The sequence below is a fragment of the Mobula birostris genome, chromosome 18 (assembly GCF_030028105.1).
Source record: "Mobula birostris isolate sMobBir1 chromosome 18, sMobBir1.hap1, whole genome shotgun sequence".
Classification (NCBI taxonomy): Eukaryota; Metazoa; Chordata; class Chondrichthyes; order Myliobatiformes; family Myliobatidae; genus Mobula; species Mobula birostris.
This window is the reverse complement of record NC_092387.1, coordinates 35,087,287-35,108,189: the sequence shown is the minus strand read 5'-3', so window position 1 is coordinate 35,108,189 and position 20,903 is coordinate 35,087,287. Positions and strand designations below refer to the sequence as shown.

The following is a 20,903-nucleotide window of genomic DNA, read 5'->3' as shown; positions in this document are numbered from 1 at the left end:
TATTAGCATAGATAGAGAATTGGTTAATCAATAGAAAGCAGAGAGTTTGGATACATGGGTGTTTCTTTGGTTGGCAATCAGTGGTGAGCGGCGTGCTGCAGGGGTAGGTGCTGGGCCAGCAACTGTTCACAATATACATTAACGATCAGGAAGAGGGGACTGAGTGTAGTGTATCGACATTTGCTGATGACAATAAATTGAGTGGAAAAGTAACTCGTGCAGAGGATACATAGAGTGTGCAGAGAGATATAGATAGGTTAAGTGAATGGGCAAGGGTCTGGCAGATGGAATACAATGCTGGTAAATGTGAGGTCATTCACTTTGGATTGAAAAATGGAAGATCATATTATTATTTAAATGGTAAAACTTTGCAGCATGCTGCTGTGCAGAAGGACTTGGAGTGCTTGTGCATGAATCGCAAAAGGTTGGTCTGCAGGTGCAGCAGGCTATCAAGATCGCAAATGGAATGTTGGCCTTCATTGCTAGAGGGATTGAATTTAAGAGCAGGGAGGTTATGCTGCAACTGTATAGGGTACTAGTGAGGCCACATCTGGAGTACTGCGTGCAGTTCTGGTCTCCTTACTTGAGGAAGGATATACTGGCTTTGGAGGAGCTGCAGAGGAGCTTCATCAGGTTGATTCCAGAGATTGAGTCCCCTGGGACTGTACTTGCTGGAATTCAGAAGAATGAGAGCAGATCTTATAGAAAGATACAAAATTATGAAAGGGATGTATAAGATAGAGACAAGAAAGTTGCTTCCACTGGTAGGTGAGACTAGAACTAGGGGACATAGCCTCAAGATTCTGGGGAGTAAATTCAGGACAGAGATGAGGAGGAACTGTTTTTCTCAGAGAGTGGTTAATCTGTGGAATTCTCTGCCCAATGAAGCAGTGGAGGCTACCTCAGTAAATATATTTAAGACAAGGTTGGATAGATTTTTGCATATTAAGGGAATTAAGGGTTATGGGGAAAAAGCAGGTAGGCGGAAATGAGTCTATGGTTAGATCAGCTGAATGGCGGAGCAGGCTCGAGGGGCCAGATGACCTACTCCGGCTCCTACTTTTTATGTTCTTATGTTCTCACACGAAGGGCAATTTACAGAGGCCAGTTAACCAACCAACCCAACGCACACAAAATGCTGGAGGAACTCAGCAGGCCAGACAGTATCTATGGAACAGTCGACATTTTGGGCTGAGACCCTTCGGCAGGTATGCTTTTCCATAGATGCTACCTGACCTGCTGAGTTCCCCCAGCATTTTGTGTGTGTGCTTGGATTTCTAGCATTTGCAGATTTTCTCTTGTGATTGAACTCACACATCTTTCTGATGTGGGAGGAAACCAGAACACCCACACGATCACAGGGAGAACGAGCAAACTCCACACAGACAGAACCCAAGATCAGGTACAGTTTAAATCTTGTCTTGCATACTATTCATGCAGATCTATTCATTACACAGTGCATTGAGGTAGAACAATAACAGAATGCAGATAAAGGTGTAACAGCTACAGAGAAAGTGCAGTGCAGATAGACAATAAGGTGCAAGGCCATAATGAGATAGATGGTGAAGTCAAGTGTCCAATTTCCATCCAACCCCCGCTATGTATGATCATTCTCCTACACATGGGGGGTGCAAGGAGGCAGTTTAAAATGGCTAATTATCCCATTTCCTGCACCTGTTTGGGAAGTGGAAATAAATCAAAACATCCAGAGGAGACCTCTGTGATCACAGAGGAAACATGAAAACTCCACATAGACAGCACTCAATGTTGGGGTGTGAAGCAGCAACTCTACTCACTGTTCCATGCATTACATTTTAACTACACAACCTTGTAACTCTTAACTCTAAGCTCCCCATTATACCTTATGATTACAACTTTGCAACTAGTCGTAAATAGCAGAGGGATTATTCCATACCATAATACTGTACCATAAGCACCAAAAAAAAGCTATGATTCATTTTAATCAACATTTTGCCACACAAAATTCAATTCAGTTCATCTAGTTATGAAAACAAAGTGACAGTTGTTTGCAAGAATTATTATTATAAAGAATGAGACTGATGACAACTCAATTAAACATTTGGAACCTTATTTACTTTAAGAATGAAAGAGTTTTCATAAGAAGAACATTCAGTAAACATTCAATTTTTTTGGTAAAATACTTTGGATGGATCTGCTAACATTTAACCCGTGATAATAGTTTTCTCAGTTTTAATGTTTTGGCTTTAAATTCCAAATTCACAAAGCACTGATTGTGTCCAAGCTGACCAAAATGCTCATCTACACCAAATGCAATTTGCCTGCATTTGGCCCATAGACCTCTAAACCTTTCTTATCCATGACTTAAACCTGACTCAATTACCTCCTCTTGCAGCTTATTCCATATACCCACCACTCTCTCTGTAAAATCTTCCCCTCAGATCCCCTGTAAATCTTTCCCCTATTCCTTCACATATTTGCTCTCTAGTCTTAGACTCACTTACCCTGGAAAGAGCCTGTGACTATCTACTCTGCCTATATTCCTCATAACTTTAAGAGCCTTTGTAAGGTTACCCCTCAGCCTTGTTTGCTCCAGGGGAAACAGTCCCAACCTGTGCTATTTCACTTTTTCACTCAGGGTCTTCAATCAAAACTACTTTTTTGCTCTTTCTCTAGCGTAATGCTCCTTGATCGCTTTCCATCCGTGGTGGGTTGAGCGTCAGGCTAGCAACTCGGCCGTAACAGACAAATGCTAAAGAAGCAGCAAGGTTGCCACTCGATGTGCCACAAGGCATGGAGAGGAACTAACTTAACCTCCAGGTTAATGACGTTCTTATATGAATTCGTTTCCATCCGAATTGATAGTAAAATCGGACTGGAGAGTTTGCAGGAACTTTGTAGAAAGGACAGAGTCATAACTGTCGAGCTCAATGGTGCTTCTAGTATCCACGGACTTCCTCTTTTATAAGTTCCAGTGGGGACAGTGCTTGGGCCGCTGACAGTCTTAACAATACTGTAGTAAGTATATACTTGTCATGTTACCAGTGAGTTTCTGGCTCTCCTCCTCACCTTCACTACCTTGGTCTGCAAGTTTTCTGTGTGGTGGAAAGAGAAAGAATCTAGATTAGTTTTTCAATTTAGAAAAGACACAATGAAAACAAGATAAATATTCAAAATTTAACATCTAATATTTCAAAATTTAAAGGCAAAGTGATTCAACATTATTTGCCTTTGATCCAAGTGAGGCTGATTAATAGTTGTTGGACTATAAAGCATGGGAATAGGCTGTTCCAATTCAACCAGGTTGACTACCTGAGCTAGTCCCATTTGCCATTGTGCCTCTAAATTTTTCCTATCTTTCCCTTTCAACTTTAACATGCTGTCTATTTTTAAGATTCCTCTCTCTGGATAAAAGACTGTGACCATTCACCTTATCTGTACCCCATGATTTTATATACCCCTGTAGAGTTACCCGTCAGTCTCCTCACTCCAGGGGAAAAGTCCCAGGCTATCATGCCACTGTTCATAGCTTAAGCTCTCCAGTCATGATAAAATCCTTGTGAATCTTTTCTCTACACTTCCCAGCTTATGACATCTTTCCCAGAATTGCACATTATGTGTGTGTGGTCTTGTGCAGTTGTAACAGGATGTCCCAACTCCGGCGCTCAAATGCCCAGAACAATGCAAGCATGCCAGATGTCCTCTTCTTCATCAGCACGTCTCCCCGTGTCTCCACTTTCAGGGTTTATTAGGAAGGGCGTTCATGCCATGTTGATCAACATTCTATTAAGGGTTCAGTGTACATTTAATGCAGCATCCAGAAAGATCACAGGAAGGTGAAGTTTCTTTCCCTTGAGGGCCATTGGCAGCGTGAATTGGATAGCATCATTTTTCTTTATCAGGTTCTCAGCTAAAGATTTAGATCTGGGAGGCTCTGTAATTAGTAGGCAAATGCTGCTTGACCTACTGAATTCCTCCAGGTTCCAGCTTCTGCAGTCTCTTGTGTCTTACCTATCATGGAGGAATGTTTGATGGCTCTGGCATTCTTAAGAACAGGGCGGTATCGCTTTGAAATCTGCTGGATACTTAAAAGTCTGGATAGAGTATCTACGGAGCGGGTATTTCCCTTCGTAAGAGAGTCTAGGATCCAAGGACACAGCCACAGAATAAAGGGAATTCCCTTTAAGAATGAAGACGACATTTTGGGCCGAGACCTTGTTTACTTTTTTCCACAGATGCTGTCTGACCTGCTGAGTTCCTCCAGCATTTTGTGCCTGTTGCTTTGAAAAAAATTATTCACCTGAGACTGAATAGTGGAGCAGGTTCAATGGGTCGAGCGGCCTATTTCTGCTCCTGTATGTTATGGTCTTACGGATGAGCAATGGCTGTTGAGTGGGAGATTTTGTTTTTCTGCTCAGCATCGTTGATACAGGTCGCCTTGTGTGATCTGGAGGGCCGCAGATCCTCTAAAGCTGGGTGGGTGGGGGGGGGTCCCTGGACCTTCTAGCACCCGGGGGAGGGTGGGTGTACTTCACCACTGGGGCCTTTCCCCACGGTCAGCAGACCAACCCCCGTCACAGTTTCCCACCAAGGAGGGGAAACACCTACCCATCACGGGTTCTGTCTCTCTCAGCGCATGACCCAAGGGCCTTCACAGGTCTCCCCATACCACCCAGACCTCTCACCACAAGGGCCCTACCCCACCCAAACACCTCAGACCCTCCCCACGCCCGGTACCAGGGGCGGGACAGTGCCGCGGTCACGTGCTCATTGTTGTTGGAGATGGGGGTTAACATCCGGGCCTCGGCGCGCGCTCCATTGAGTACTACTCTCCCCGTCTCGCCTCGCCTCGCTCCTATTGGCTGCAACTGGCGCTGACGTTCCAGACGGAACACTCCGCTTGCGGGTGCCTCTGCTTGATTGGTCCAGTGAGCTGTCGGTCACGTCTGCGTCACAAAGTTTTGTCTCCACCCTCGCGGCGGCGGCGGCAGTGGCTCTGGTTGCGGGTTTTCTCCGCTCAGTGTGAGCGCTGGGGCCCGGGGATGTGAGGGAGCGGTGGGTGCCACAGCTCGGTGAGTCGGCGGGTACGGAGGGTGGGATCGTGGGACAGTTTGACCTGCTGTGCATCAGAACGCACCCCTGGGGGAGGGGCCACGGAGCCAACTTGGCAGTGACCCCCGTGGAGCAGGGCTCAATGGGCTACACTAAAGCCGGCCACCTGGGGTGAGAGGTTAGAGAGCTATCCTAACATCGACCCGCCTGGGATAAGGGCACAAAGGGACACTCTGACACCGACCTCGTGGAGTAAAGAGTCAGAGAGCCACCGACCCCTAGGGAAATGGGTCGTGGGAGGGGTGGGTGGTCCTGAGCACTGCCTTTCCCCTCCCCCCCCCAACAGTCCCCCGTTAAATGCTGATTGCACTTCAGTACCATTTTAGAGGGCTAGGGGTAGGCGCTGCTTTTTAGTGTTGGGGGTCTGGGGGGTGAGTCACTGGATCGCCTTTGGATCATTGCACTAGCAGTGACAATTTGATGGGGAGATTCTAAGTGTCAGAACGTGTCACTTATCTCCATGAGGAAAGAGCCATTGTGTTACGAGGGTAATCCATGAACTCTTATGGTTTGGCATTTCCATTATTCAGCCTTACAGTCAAGTCAGAAGATAGTACTAGTTCAGTAAGGAATGGAGAAGGGCACAGTGTAACTCGAAGTGAGATGTTATCTTAAAGCTACCCACAGGACTGTAGTAGAACCAAGTAATCCCACAACTGTGGATCAGATTGCAGTGCTGTTGGCCTGCCATATATAGTCATTAATGATGGTGAACAATTAAACAACTAATAGGAGGATAAGGGCTTCTTCAAGAACAAAGTCAAAGGTGAACTATCATACACAAGTACAGATGTGCACAGTTGAAATGAAAGAGTGTACTTCAGCAGCAGCATGGTGGATAGTATCAGTCACAAGAAAAACATAAAATAGAAAGATAGAACAGTCAGATCAATAACAAATACAAAGTCCAGTGTAGTGCAAAGTGTTTATAATCACTGAGATGGTGATTAGAGATGGTTCAAGAACTGAATGGCCCCAGGACTGTAACTGTTCTTGAACTTAAGCCTCTGTTCCTCTTTGGTAGTTTGTCTTCAACAATGGCAGAGCATATCAAGACTAAAGTATTTGCAACTATATTACGATGGGAAGTGCTGAGCGGATGTTCTATTTTGGCTCCTGAGAGCCCAACCAGTCTTCAGCCAATTTAAACCTTTTCTTCTGAAGCAGAAAGGGTTGAGAGTATGGGCTGTAGTTAATGCTATGGGACAAAAATCTTGGTTGCAATAAAGACAGTCCTGAACTTTGACTGCACCTCTGGCTTGCTGTTTCAGAGCAGTTAAAACATTGGTATCTACTGGACAATATAGAAAATTTCCCTGTATATACATCCACAAAAAGCTGCGAAAATCTGTGCAAGTTATTTACTATCTGGAAATTAAAAGGATATAACTGCAGATTGCAGAATATCTGAAATTAAAGCAGAAATTGATGGCAACACTCAGCAGGTCAGGCAGCATCTGTAGAAAGAGAAACGGAACCATGTTTCACATCAGAGACCCCTTGACAGAATTAGGAAAGAAATATTTAAGTTATTTTAAATAAAGCGAAGATGTTGGTAGGAATGGTTAGGCCATTTCTGCTGTAACTTGTTTGTGATTTTTGGCTCAGTTTTTCTCTATTGATCAGGCCTGACCTGATGGGAAAGTTCCACAGTCCTCCAATTAGCAATCTGTTGTAGAGGGAGGAGCATACTGACCCTATAACTGTCCCGTCTATCCATCCTATTACATGTATTCCCTTCATCCAATCCATTCCATCACCACCTCTGTGCAACCTTGAATAACCTGTTTTATTTCTCATTCCTAGTTCTTACAAAGGATCTCTAACCTGAAACCTTAGCTCTGTTTCTCGTTCTATAGATGTTGCCAGAACTGCTTATGTTTCCAGAATTTTCTGTTTTAATTTATTCTCATATCAGTCTACTCAACAGATTTGGTTGCATTGTTGTTCTTGCTTACAAGTGTTACTTGTAACATGAATCTAACACTTTGTTCACTGATGCTTAATTTAATAATTTTGTTTTATTGCATTGTTGTAAAGGAAGTGCCTTCTAATCAATTAGTTTCATTCTTCAAATTATTGTTGCACATTTAAAAATGAGCAGGTGATGTGTGAGCTTATCTCTTTTGGTTATTGTATTGTTTGGGAGCTTGAATATTACACTAGCATATGCAGTACCTGTTTTGCATATACCTAATTTTATGTAGCTTAGGAAGGAAAATCAATGTCCGGAAGAAGTAATTTTTGTTTTTGTTTTTCGATCTCTAGAAAGAGCACTTGGTCATGGTCATCATTAACCAGCCTCGAATGTGAATGGTATTTGAATGCAACTTCAGTCTGCTGCTGCTAAAGTGGGACCAGCTTTCATCATAAGCTGTCCTCTGAAACCAGTGGATTACATTGAAATGGAAAACAAAAAGGAGCCTCCTTCCTTTAATGAGGACAATTCTCAGCCTATAAGCTATAAATTCCCTTTTTACGAGACAATGGAGCTTTTCATTGAAACACTCACCGGGACTTGTTTTGAACTCAGAGTGTCATCTTTTGAGACTGTGATTTCTGTGAAGGCCAAAATTCAAAGACTAGAAGGTACAAGCTTTTTTCTTTCATTTGTTCCAATTCTCCTTTTGAAAGATTGCATTTTCCAGACCTTTCCTAAGAAAAATGAAGTGTAGTGTAATGGTTCAGTGACATAAGACAACCCTTTAACAAAATGTAATTGAAAACTGATTAATGTCTTAAATACTTTGGAAAATTTTGATTTTCTGTCAATGCTGAATTGGTGGTTCTCCTCAACACAAAAGATTCTGTTTCAGTCTTAAAAATCGTGCAGCACTGCAACAGACATTTCAGCCAACATCAAGCAGCCACCTGCTCAAATCTAATACCAATGCCATTTTATACCCCCACCCTCACCTTGTCATCAACTCCCCCCAGATCGTACCATTCATCTGCATGCTAGGAACAATTAGCAGTGGCCAATTTAATCTAACAACCCACACATGTATAGAGTGTAGGATGAAACAAGAGCACTCAGAGAAAGTCTGGGTCGCTGGGAGAATGAGATCAGGATCAATCCTGGGTTGCCTGAGCTGTGAAGTCACAGCTCTATGAGCTATACTGCCCTGCTGCCTAAAAGTGCTGTTCAAACTTGCACAATCGGGCAGGTGACACCAACTTGCATAAAAACATACAAGGTCATGTCATGTCATGATGATCTGAATGTCAGGGGTAAGTTGCTTGTTTTCCTCTTGCTCCAGAAACAGAAAGAACAGAGAGCTAATTAAAATAAGGTCAATGAGGGAAAAATGTTCTGGAAAATTCCTCTTCAGCATCTGATTTGATCAAAACCAGATTAGGAACTTGCATAGAATTAATATTTTCTATAAAATTTACTTCTGCGTGAAATGATGCCTGTCCTGATAAAGACAAGGTCAGTTCCTTTTGTGGATGTTGACTGGCCTTAGTTGGGAAATTCTACATTTACAGTGTACCTTTGTCTCATTCATCAAGTTTAATTCATTCATATTACTGTGTTTTCAATAACTCTTAATTTGCATCTTACGTAATACTTGCTCTACTCTCTACACATTACTGTAATGCTAAGCGCAGCTCCAATGCTGTAGTTAAGTTTACTGACAACAGCACTGTCATGGGACAAATCAAATCTGATAATGAGTCAGCATATAGGAGGGAGATTGAAAATCTGTGGCCGAGTGATGCCACAGCAGCGTCTTGCTCAATGTCAGCAAAACCAAAGAGCTGATGATTGACTTCAGGAAGAGAAAACCAAAGGTCCATGAACCAGTAATCATCAGGGGATCAGAGATGAAGAGGGTCAACAACTTTAAATTCCTTGATGTTACCATTTCAGAATATATTTTTAAGAATTGCTTTCAGCAATCTCCTTAAAAGCTTTGATACTACAAAACTTGCAGTATATTTTCCCTGCTAGAATGCTAGCGAAAGAAGTTGCTTGGCAATTGCTCTTTCACAGGTCATTTCCCTGTGGGCTTTTGGTCAGCCGACAGCAGTCAGTCTGGGTCTAGCACAGAAGTGCCCTTACTTTCTTAGAAGTTTGTGAAGAATTGGCATGTCATCTACAACTTTGACAAACTTCTATAGATGTGTAGTGGAGAGTATATTGACTGGTTGCATCACGGCCTGGTATGGAAACACCAATGCCTTTGAACAGAAAAACCTACAAAACATAGGAGATACAACCTAGCCCATCACAGGTAAAGCCCTCCCCACCACTGAGCACATCTTCAAGGAGCACTGTCACAGGAAGGCAGCCCCACAATCCAGGCCGTGCTCTCTTCTTGCTGCTGCCATCGGGGCCTCAGGACTCACACCACCAGGTTCAGGGACAGTTATTATCCCTCATCCATCAGGCTGTTGAACCAGGGGGGATAACTGTTCTCAACTTCACTCGTCCCATCAATAAACTGTTTCCACAATCTATGGACTCATTTTCAAGGACTCTTCATTTCATGTTCTCTATTTATTGCTTAATTAATTATTATTACTTTTATTTTCTTTCTTTTTGTATTTGCACAGTTCACCAGTTCATTGTATTTTACACGTTAGTTGTTTGTCCATCCTGTTGGGTGTGGTCTTTCATAGGTTCTATTATGTTTCTTGCATTTACTGTGAATGCCTGCAAGAAAATGAATGTCAGGGCTGTATATGGTGATATATATCTACTTTAATAATACATTTACTTTGAATTTTGGCTCAATTACTCATTAAAATACAAAAACAATTTTTTATATTTTTAGCAGCCTATTTGGTAAGCTTTGTTGAGATCCCAATTATGAGTGACAATATATTACTGTAGTTGCATTGTCACAGTGGATCATCTCATTGTCAATCACATTGAGAATTCTGGCTTATGAGGTTGCATGTCTTCATTACTTAACTTGAAATAAATTTAAATTCAAAGTCCAAACTTAGGGTATATCTGTGAGCATGTCTGAACTGACCTCATTTTTCATTGCCAATTATTGTGTGATCACCTTAAGCTATACCAGCTCTCTTTTTGTGCAGTCGGGTTTCTCTTAATCTGAGAATGTTCAGAAACGCAAGAAAACTAAATGCTATTCACTACTAATTCCTTTTGATACTGTATATCCCACTACAAAGCTCCATATTTACTTTGATATCAGATATACAAAACCCATGAGTTCCTGTTTTCCAAATTAAATACCTTTCGTGGATTGAGTTGTCTCACCCTCTCACAATCATTTATAAATTCTCTGTGATGTTTCATGTACAGAGCATGTGACTGTCTCCTGACTTGCTCCATTTTAGTTTCTTTCATCAGTTCATCTTCCTGACTCCATGCTAGTGGTATCATGCTTCCTACTTCCAGAATATTTTTTTAAAAAATTACTTCCAACAACCTCCTCAAAAGCTATGATTATCCACATACGACACAATTTCCCTACATTTTCCCCACTAAAATGCCAGGAAAAGAAATTGTTCTTTTACTAGTCAATCCCCTTTGGGGTTTTGGTCAGCCCACAGCAGACAGTACCGTGTGAATTGCCTTCAGCAGGTTTCTTTGTAGCTTTTTCTTGTTAAATTAAAAAGTGGTGTATACAAAGTGGTATTGTCTTGTGGAAGACCAGAGGACTTCGAATTTTTTAGGATCTAGCAGTAGAAGACCTACATGCAGTATAAGAACAGAAAGTTTCTGTAGGTACATAGGAAGAGGGTGGATGAGGTAAATGTGGGGCCTCTCAAAAATGAGGCTTGTGAATTAATAACCAAAGAAATGGCAGTTACGTTGAATTTTTTTTCATATTATTCACAATGCTAATGTGGGACAAGGAAGAGTATACCACAGCCCCTTGGCCACCCCTATGCCAACCAGCTATTATTGGCAAGGTGCCAGTAATCAAGGAGGAAATAGCTAATCATAAAATAGAGAAACTATAAATAATCACCATAGGTAAATCATGAAAGGTAAATCATGTTTGACAAATTTACTTGAATTCCCAGAGGATGTAACAGGGAGAGTTGAAAGAGGAGAAATTGTAGGATATAAAGTATTTAGGTTTTCAAAATGCATTTGACAAGGTGGCATGTAAGAGGCTGGTGCATAAAGGTTTTGTAGATTTGGAGGAAGAAAAGCTGTCTCCTAGAAAATGGAGAATTGGGGAAAAATGGGCTCCTTTCAGACTGTGGCAAGGTAACTAGTGGTGTACAGAAAGGATTAGTACTTAACTCCATTTGTTCACTATTTATGTTTATGATGTGGAGGATGGAACAGTATGCAAGTTTTTTGAATTTGCCTATGATATGAAATTAAGTGGCAGGACGTTGTAAAAAGGATACTCTGATTTTGCAAAGGAATATAGGTTGAGTCATTGGGCAAAAGACTAGCAAATTGAATTTAATGTGGGGAAGAATGGGGTCTTGCAATTTGGTCAGAGAAATCAAAAGCCATTATTATCTAAATGGAGAGAGAGTTAAAATGAGTGAAGTACAGAGGAATCTAGGTGTTCTAGTGCACAAATCCTAAAACGTTAGTAGGCAGGTCCAATGAGTAGTTAAGAAGACAAACAACATTTGGCCTTCATTGCAAAGGGGTTGAAATCTTAAAATGAGGAGGCATTAGTTTATTATTGTCACACGTATTGAAATACAGTGAAAAGCTTAACTTGCATGCTGTTCGTACAGATCAAAACATTACTTGGTGCATTGAGGTTGAACAAGGTAAAATCATAATGCAGCATAAAGTGCAAGAACTACAGAAATTGCAGTGCAATTAGTAAATTGCAAGATAAGGTAGATTGAGATCAAGGTCCATCTTATTGTACGAGGCAGTTGTTTAATAATGTTAAAACATCTGGATAGAATCTGGCCTTGAGTCTAATGGTATGTATTTTCAGGCTTTTGTACCTTCTGCCTGATGGAAGAGGGGAGACATGAGAATGTCCAGGTTGGATGGGGTCTTTGGTTTTGCTGCTGTTTTACTGAGGCAGTGAGACAGAGTCCTTGGACTTGCAGTTGTACAAAGTGTTAGTGGGCCCTGAACTGGAATACTGTGCCAATTTGATCCCCTTCCTTAAAGAAAAGGCATGGTAGCATTAGAAGCAATTCAAAGGAGATTCACCAGGCTAATTCTTGGGACCAAGAGAGCCTATATACTTGGAGCCTGTATTCCTTTGAGTTTAGAATAATGAGCACTGAATTTAGAATCTTGTATATTTGATTTTTAGATGTTGGAGGAGTCATCTGTTGGGATGACTGAGATGTTGGGAGGGGACATAGCTACGAGATAAGGGACCAATCACTTAAAACTGAGGTGCCTTAGTTCACATTGAAATTTCTTCTCAGTGAATTTCTGGAATTCAGTGCCCTAGTGGGTCGTAGAAGCCAGATCATTGGAAGTATGACAGATCATATCAAAAAACAGAGGTGTTGAGGCTAGTATTAATGAGCCATTATCATATTAAATATCAGACAGACTTAAAGGGCCTGATGGTGCATTCCTGCTTCTATGTTCTTGTGTTGTTATTAAATGTCAGCAGAAGTATCCATCTTTGGTCTCCCTCAGTTATCTCTGCTGCTAAGTTTGTGTGCAATCACTAAGTTTCATCTCTGAAATGCCTGCTGACTTTCCCTAGTTCTGTTGCTGAAGCTACTTGTCATGAATTCTATGCTGCAATTCTGTAATTCTCTTTGTTGGCATTTAGCAAATATAAAAATACCCTTGTTAAGTCCGTGACAACACAGAAACCTATATAAATCACTGCTTAACTTGCTTTAGCAAATCACGATATATTGTCACCAGGTTTATTGGTGGATTTGTCTAGTTTAAGTTCAGTTTTTGGCCAGTGTCCAATGCTTCGGTTTGAGAAGCTTATTCAGCATGTGAAGAGAAAATTCATGTGAGCACAAATAGCTGGTGTAGTCATAATCACAGAATGGTAAAAATTGGCAATAATTCCCCCTTGCATCTGTATATGTGTATATTCTTTCACATATAGAATCCTCTATTGATTACACATCCCATAGATCATTTTAACAATGGTAAGAAATGCAGCTGAATAATGCCCTCACTCTGCAAATGAATCAATATTTGTTTTCGAAGAAGCACATTTTAACAATGGCAAGGAGCATTGTTGAATAATGCCTGGCCTCAGCGAATGAATCATTATTTGTCTCGGAAGGAGCACAGAGTAGCAGTGGCTTAGAATAAATCCAAACTCTCGGACAAATTTATCCATCACTGAGCACTGTTTGGTAACGACAAGTGGCAAAATATTGAAAGGCAGAGCACCTGGATTGAATTGTGTCAGATTGTGAGAATACCAACACAAGGGGAAATTCTCATTCACCCTGTCTTATCAACCTGCTGATTATGTATCTATCCATGACAGTATTGGTAGGATTATTCATCATTTAGTCATTATGGAAAACATTGTCTTATTGAAAACTGCTGTCAGCATGAGTACGTCGTCATTGTATAATGCCTTTAATGCAGTGAAACATTCCAAGTGGTTAAACAATAGTAAATCACTTAAAAAGAAATAGACACCAACCTGCTGAAGGGGATACTGGAGCTATGACCAAATTCTGGATAGGACAGGTAGATATTTTGACATGCTTTGATAACAGATAATGGCTCTTTTACCATTGAGTCTGTACATGAGGGTTCTGACCTTCTGTGTCCTGAATTTTATTTGTGCAGTGGAAGTTTCCGTGTGCAACTTTTTTTCAAAAAGGTAGGTGTTCCATATCGGCTACCACGTGAGACCCACAGAATAAACCCTTAATCCAATTGGCAAATGTGACCAGGATGATTGAAGAAAAGATTTTGCTGAATGAGTTTAAGGGTTGCAAGGACAAGCCATGTGATTAGTAAATTTGTAAATGGGGAAATTGGTGGTATAGCAGACAGTGAGTAAGGTTATCTATAATTACGACTGGATATAGATTAATTGGGAAAGTGGGCTATGGAATAGCATGTGAAATTTTACTTGGATAAGTATGAAGTGTTGCATTGTGGTGTGTTAAACCAGGGCAAGACTTGCATAGCAAATAGCAGGGCCTTTCACTTTTGTAGAATGGAGATCTAGTTTTATTTGCACATAGTTCTGTGAAAGTACCAGAGCAGTTAGACAGGGTGGTGAAGACGTTTGGCAAACTTTGCCGCCTTCGGACTGAGTACAAGAGCTGGGATGTCATGTTACGATTGTACAAGGCATTGGTGAGACCACGCTCGGAGTATTGTGTGTAATTCTGATTACTTAGCTGTAGAAAGGGTACCGCAAACATGCATGAGGATGTTACTGGGACTGAAGGTTTGAGTGATAAGAAGAGACCAGGTAAACTAAGCTTTTTGCCCTGGACTACAGGAGGCTGAGGTGTGCCCTAATAGAGCTATATAAAATCATGGGGGGCATAAATAAGGTGAATGGTCACAGCAGTTTTCCCTAGGATAGGGGGGTCTAAAGCTAAAAGACCTAGATGTAAGATGTGGGGGAAGGAAAGATTTAAAAGGGATCTGAGGACTAACTTTCTCAATAGGGGTTGATGAATATGTGGGACGAGTGGTCAGAGGGACTGGCAGACATAGTACAATTACAGTATTTAAGACATTTAGACAATTATATGGATAGGAAAGGTTCAGAGGGATATGAGCCAAATACAGCTAGCTTGTGTAGGTAACTTGGCTGGCATGAGCAAGTTGGGCTGAAGGGCCTGTTTCCATACTGTATGACACTGAAACATGGGTGCAGTGTGACATTTTATATATACCCTTGGCTGACAGCCTCGAATAATGCAGTGCTCCTTTGCCACTTGCATTCCAGTAAATTGCTCCCTAGTATTCAAATTTGGTGTCTTCGTTCCTGACCACTTTAAAGGTTCACATCTAATTGCAATTGTGTTGCTAGCAAGAGCAGATCAGCTGAATTCTAGAACTGAGATGAAAATAACTGCCTTTGACACCAAGATACCATATAATCAAGTGTGGTTCCATATATCATTGGAAATCAATTGAATTAACTGACTGATGTGATACTTAGTATTGTTGGTTATGGTAAGGGGAAGCCAGATGAATTGAATTGAATTGAATTGACCTTACTTACATCCTTCATATACACAAGGAGTAAAAATCTTTACGTTATGTCTCCGTCTAAATGTACAATGTGTAATTTATAGTAATTTATAATATGTACAACAGGATAGTCAACATAACTTAGAAATACAGTTGTGTCAGCATGAATTAATCAGTCTGAAGGCCTGGTGAAAGAAGCTGTCCCAGTTCCTGTTGGTACTGGCTTTTATGCTATGGTACCGATTCCTGGATGGTAGCAGCTGGAACAGTTTGTGGTTGGGGTAACTCAGGTCTCCAATGATCCTTTGGGCTCTTTTTATACACCTGTCTTTATAAGTGTCCTGAATAGTGGGAAGTTCACATCTACAGATCAGCTGGGCTGTCTGCACCACTCTCTGCAGAGCCCTGCAATTGAGGGAAGTACAGTTCCCATACCAGTCAGTGATGCAGCTAGTCAGGATGCTCTCAATTGTGCTCCTATAGAAAGTTCTTGGAATTTAGGGGCCCATACCAAACGTCTTCAACTGTCTGAGGTGAAAGAGGTGTTGTTGTGCCTTTTTCACCACACAGCCCTATGTACAGAACACATGATGTCCTCGGTGATGTTCATGCCGAGGAACTTAAAGCTGTTCACCCTCTTAACCCCAGATACATTGATGTCAATAAGGGCTAGCCTGTCTCCATTTCTCCTGTCGTCCACAACCAGCGGATGGGGAAACCTTCAGATCTGAAGTCCTACTATTACCTGTTTCCTCAATGTCCTTCATAAGTGTTTAGTCCAGCTGTGTTTCCTCTGGTAAACACACTAAAGTAAAGTGAATCCATTTTTGCCCCAAAGCATTCAGTAGAATTGCAGTCTTTGCATTCTCTAGGATTAATATCCTGACAAAGCTTAACAAAACTTGCCACTTGTACACAGAATTTGTGGCTACGTATGGTGGCTACAAGTACAGGTTGAAAGGAGGACCTTCTACAATCAGCAGCTTGCCCTACATTCCCCAAATTACTTAATTCTTCCATGGTTTTATTCCTATTTTTCTTTTTTTTTCACTGTACTCTTTCTCGTTTAACTTTCAATTGCATAAAACATCAACCGTGTCCGTGTCCAACACCTTCACCTAACAAACTCACTGGAATTTGAATAACTCTGGAATAATTCACATCACAGAGAGCCATCATCCACACCTTTCACATCTCCCTTCGAGCTCATTTAGATCTAGATCTAGTGAGGTTAATTTCCTTGTCTCAGTGCTTCCTTGTGTCACTGACAGCCACACTTGCTAACTCCTTAACTGTTTATTTTCTTCACCTGCTGTAATGTTATGTATTATTCAAATTAGTCAATAGCTTACGTACACTTGTGTAGCTAACTAAATAGTGCACGATAAAACACACCAAAAGATGACTACCTCACAACTATGCTTTAATTGGAATTAGTTCAAACAACTCAAAGATTCACTACGTTGTTCAATTACCTAACTCTTTAGTATCACAACATTTTAGTTTTACACCCCCTTAGTTTAATTTCATAACTTTGAAAGCTACTGTTTGTATTTCGATGTTACCCACTCTAGATGAACCTGACCAAAGCTGCATGCGACAAGTTCCTCTGAGTCTCTGACTCAATATATCTTCAGTAGTTGGATTCAAGAGTTGCTGCTCTTGGTGATCTTGAGGCATCTTTTTTAATGCATTTCTTAGCATACATAACAGACGTTGTTTAGCCTCTTGTAGCCAATTATATGGCTACAAATCCAGTCCTTATCCACACGAATGTATCTTTAACCCCCCCCCCCCCAAGCTTCTGCTGTGACACCACTCCACAGTTTCTTATAGGAATATCTGCTTGTGCTTTTGCAGTTTATCAGACTGTCCTTTTCTCAGAATGTAAGTTCCCAGAGCAAACTTATATTGGCTTGTTCTGTTCTCCTTGATAGTGGGGTAGTTCAGGGTTGTTTTCAACTGCCTCAGGTTTGTTCTCTCATTGATACTGATCAGCTGTTGATCATGTGACCTTCCTTTCTTCTAAAGCAGCCATTCTCAATTGAAGGGCACATTTGAAGGGGGCCACCGACTGAAAACTCTGAGAAGGGGAGCCCCAAGTGTTTATGGGGGCCCTGATAACTGAACCGATGAAATACCCAAGCAGCAATATCTTTCCAACACGTCATTTAAATTTGGCGCACCTGGTAAATTCATTGCTTAAGCTCCTCCCACACAGCCTCACTTCAGAGTCAGTGGCGAATCAGACTGTACCGGGTCAATGTATTCAATCAAGGGTTCTCGCATCCATTATTGCCATACTTCATTCCCCGAAGATCAGCGTGTCTTGCGAGGCCTTTTTTAGCATAGTAACTTTAAAGTATATGTGTTTGGATATATTATACGTTAAGGTAGGTTGTGAAATGTGTTTATTACTGCATATGAAGTCACCGAAAAAAAAACCTGGCTCTGGGTGACAGCATTTTTTGTCAGTAATATATCTGTATTTTGCACGCTTATTATTTTCAGAAATAATTCTACCCATGAGTTCCTTGGCGGAAAAAAAGTGTTGGCAGTATTCAGTGGAATACTTATTGTATGGTTTCATCGCATCTCTGCAAAACCCATCTTTCCCCATGTGTTTGAACTGCATGACTACATTGTCAGATATCTATGATTGGTCAATACAGAGGATTCATCGCCCACCTAAAAAGAGTTATACCTTCTGTCTTTACTATTCATTGCGTCATTCACAGGGAGCACCTAGTAGCTAAAAACTTAGGGGGATGTCTCAATCTTTCGCTTTCAGTTGTCATAAAGGCTGTAAACTTCATCAAATCCCATGCCCTTCAGGATCGTCATTTCCGGCAGCTGTGTGAAGAAAATGGTGAAGATTTCCGGACGCTACTGCTGTATACCGAGGTGAGGTGGCTTTCCAAGTGAAACTGTCTTCAGTGTTTTGTTATACTCTGGGACACCACAGTTTCCTTCGTGTCTGATAAAGAGCATGGAGAAAGACTCGTTGATGCTAAGGTGGACGTATTTTATCTGGCAGATATCTTTCAGAAACTTAATTTGTTAAACAAGACCTTACAGGGCAAAAATAATAACCTCATAGATTGTAAGGAAGCCGTTGTTTCTTTCCTTAAGAAACTCGAAGTCTATTGCCACAATATGGGTCGTCAGGAACTTTTACAATTTCCAAACCTGAAGACGATCGCAGAGGCACTGAAGGACGATGACCATACCATTTATGTGAAACATCTCAACTAGATACACAAGGATATGCAAGAAAGATTTAATGACCTGTTAAGCTTCGGTATCCCAGATTGGATTTTGAATCCATTTGAAGTACAACCCACCCAAGTTGAGGCAGAAATTCAAGAGAGTTTGATTGATCTTCAGAGTGATATGACTGCACGTCGTCAATTCAGTCAGTTTCAAAAAGATTTTTGGATCAAGAGTGATCTGCCGAATAAATTTACAACACTGGAAAAAAGCCCAAAGATTTTTTATTGCCTTTCCCTCAACATATTTGGTTGAGAGCAGATTCTGCAAGGTAGTTTCCTTGACAAAATTCAGGAACAGAATTGATATCACAACAAGAGGTGACCTCCGACTGTCATTGTCTAATTTGGAGCCCGATATCATAAAACTTGTAGAAAAGCACCAAGTTCAAGGATCACATTGGGCCTGATAGATGTTTAATTTCATGCAGTCTTTTTTTTAAGTTTTGTCCAGTATGTCGGATTGTTCAAGTTTTCTTGGCCAAAAAACGGTTGAGAATCACTGTTCTAAAGTTCTCTTTAATTTGAAAATTTGTACAAAGATCACACATAATTCACTGGATTTTGGTGCTAGATTATTGTATAACTATCAAAGTGAGCTTTCATATTTAACTATGAACGGTTGAAAATGATGAATTTTCAGAAAATGTGTATTTGCGTAAGTCTTCAGGTTGAAGGACAAATACTTAAAAGCTTCACTTGTCCATTGAATGAATGCCACCGACTTTTTCCACCATTTTTACTGACTATTTGCATTTGCTTTGTATTTGTCTGACACTATAAAGGGATAAAATCAAATCAGTACTAAGCAAAACGAAGGAGCTGATCATTGCCAGTTATTTTCTTCAGGAGACGGAGTGGGGCACACCTGTCAATCGTGTGTCAGTGGTGCTGAGGTGCAGGTGGTTGAGTGTGTAAGCAAACAGCTTGTTGTAGTTCAACCACATGGTCACTATGCCAAGAAAGCACACAAGTGCCTGTACTTCCTCATAAGTCTCCATTGATTCTCACCAATTTTTAATAGATGCACCATTGATAGCATCCTGTCCAAACATAAGAAACTCTGCAGATACTTGAAATCCAAAGCAACACAGAAAGTCTATCACAAAAAAAGTCTGCCCTCCATTGACTCTGTCTGTGCTTCTCGTTGCATAAAAAACAGACAGCCTAATCAAAGACCCCCCCCCCCCCCCCGCAGGGCAGAAGATACAACACTTGAAGGTGCACACCACCAATCTGTAGGGCAATTTCTATCCTGTTGTTAAGGGACTCTTGAATGGACCTCTTGTACATTAAAGATGAACTCTTGCCCTCGCAGTCTATCTGCTTGTGGACCTTGCACCTTATTGTTTACTTGAACAGCACTTTCTCTGTAACTGTAACACTATATTCAGTATTTCCTTACTGCTTTTCCCTTGTACTACCTCAATGTACTTATATTTTGAAATGATCTATCTGTGTAGCCAGCTTGCTGAACTGTTTTTCCATGTGACAAAAATATACTAACAGCATGTAACAGTTCCAAATACTCTGTTTCACTATTCAAGTGATTTTATATTCAGCTGCAGTTCAGAGCAGAGACAGAAACTAATCCTTCAAGCAAGTACATAATACACTATTTATAGTAGTACAAATCTGTTTTTCTATTAAGACCCAAACAACTTATAAGAATGTAAACAGTGAACTTAATTAGTGCCTCTTGCAATATGAGGATGTCCAAAAATGCTTCGCAGTTAATGAAGTTTAATTGAAATATAATTGAAATTTAGAAAAGGTAGGAATCTGTTTATACTCTTCACAATCCCTTGGGACCCGTTTGGAAATGTGAGTTGAAGGATAGTTCCTACAGGTATCAAACTCCCACTTAAGGCACAGAAACAAATGCTGTAAGCACTTAGATCATCAAAGTTAAAAGTAAATTTATTATCAAAGTACATACAGTGTCTTGAAAAAGTATTCAGCCCTCACAACTGTGTTCACTTTACAACGTTCGCTTTATGAAACATCGTAGTTATGAAAGACCTACATTAGTTACCTGTTTTCGCTAACAGAAGGTGTTTTCACTGTTACAAAAAAAGGCAGTGCACGCCCCGAGCAGCCAAGTTCCTCCCCCCGGAACTGGATTCTCGCCGGCATTGCTTAAACATGTGCCTGTGAGCAGCCATTTGCAAGATGAGTTCTAAGGTATCGGAAAAGCCTAAAAGGGCTCATAAGTGTGTTATACTTAGCGTAAAACTAGACATAATTAAGCGTTGCAATTGTGAACGAAGTAAGGACAAAGTGCGTTTGGCTTGTGGAAGTGGACGAAGATGATGTTGAAGAGGTTTTGGCATCCCATGACCAAGAGCTGATAAATGAAGAGCTGCTGCAATTGGAAGAGGAAAGGATAACAATTGAAACCGAATGCAGTAGCAAACAGACCGAAAGTGAAGTCATCCAGGAACTGAACGTGAAGCAACTGCGTGAGA

At 41.0% G+C, this 20,903-nt stretch overlaps 1 protein-coding gene across 2 annotated transcripts in view; it reads left to right on the top strand.

Annotated features, from left to right (window-relative positions):
• The first annotated feature begins 4,939 nt into the window (after positions 1-4,939).
• The window catches only part of zfand4 (zinc finger, AN1-type domain 4), a 50,974-nt gene continuing 35,010 nt past the window's right edge, over positions 4,940-20,903 (top strand). For both annotated transcript variants that reach the window (XM_072282468.1, XM_072282467.1), the window contains exons 1-2: positions 4,940-5,051; positions 7,360-7,680. In XM_072282468.1, coding sequence (XP_072138569.1) covers positions 7,416-7,680 — 265 coding nt within the window. In that variant the 5' untranslated portion in view covers positions 4,940-5,051; positions 7,360-7,415. The remainder of the gene's footprint in view (positions 5,052-7,359; positions 7,681-20,903) is intronic.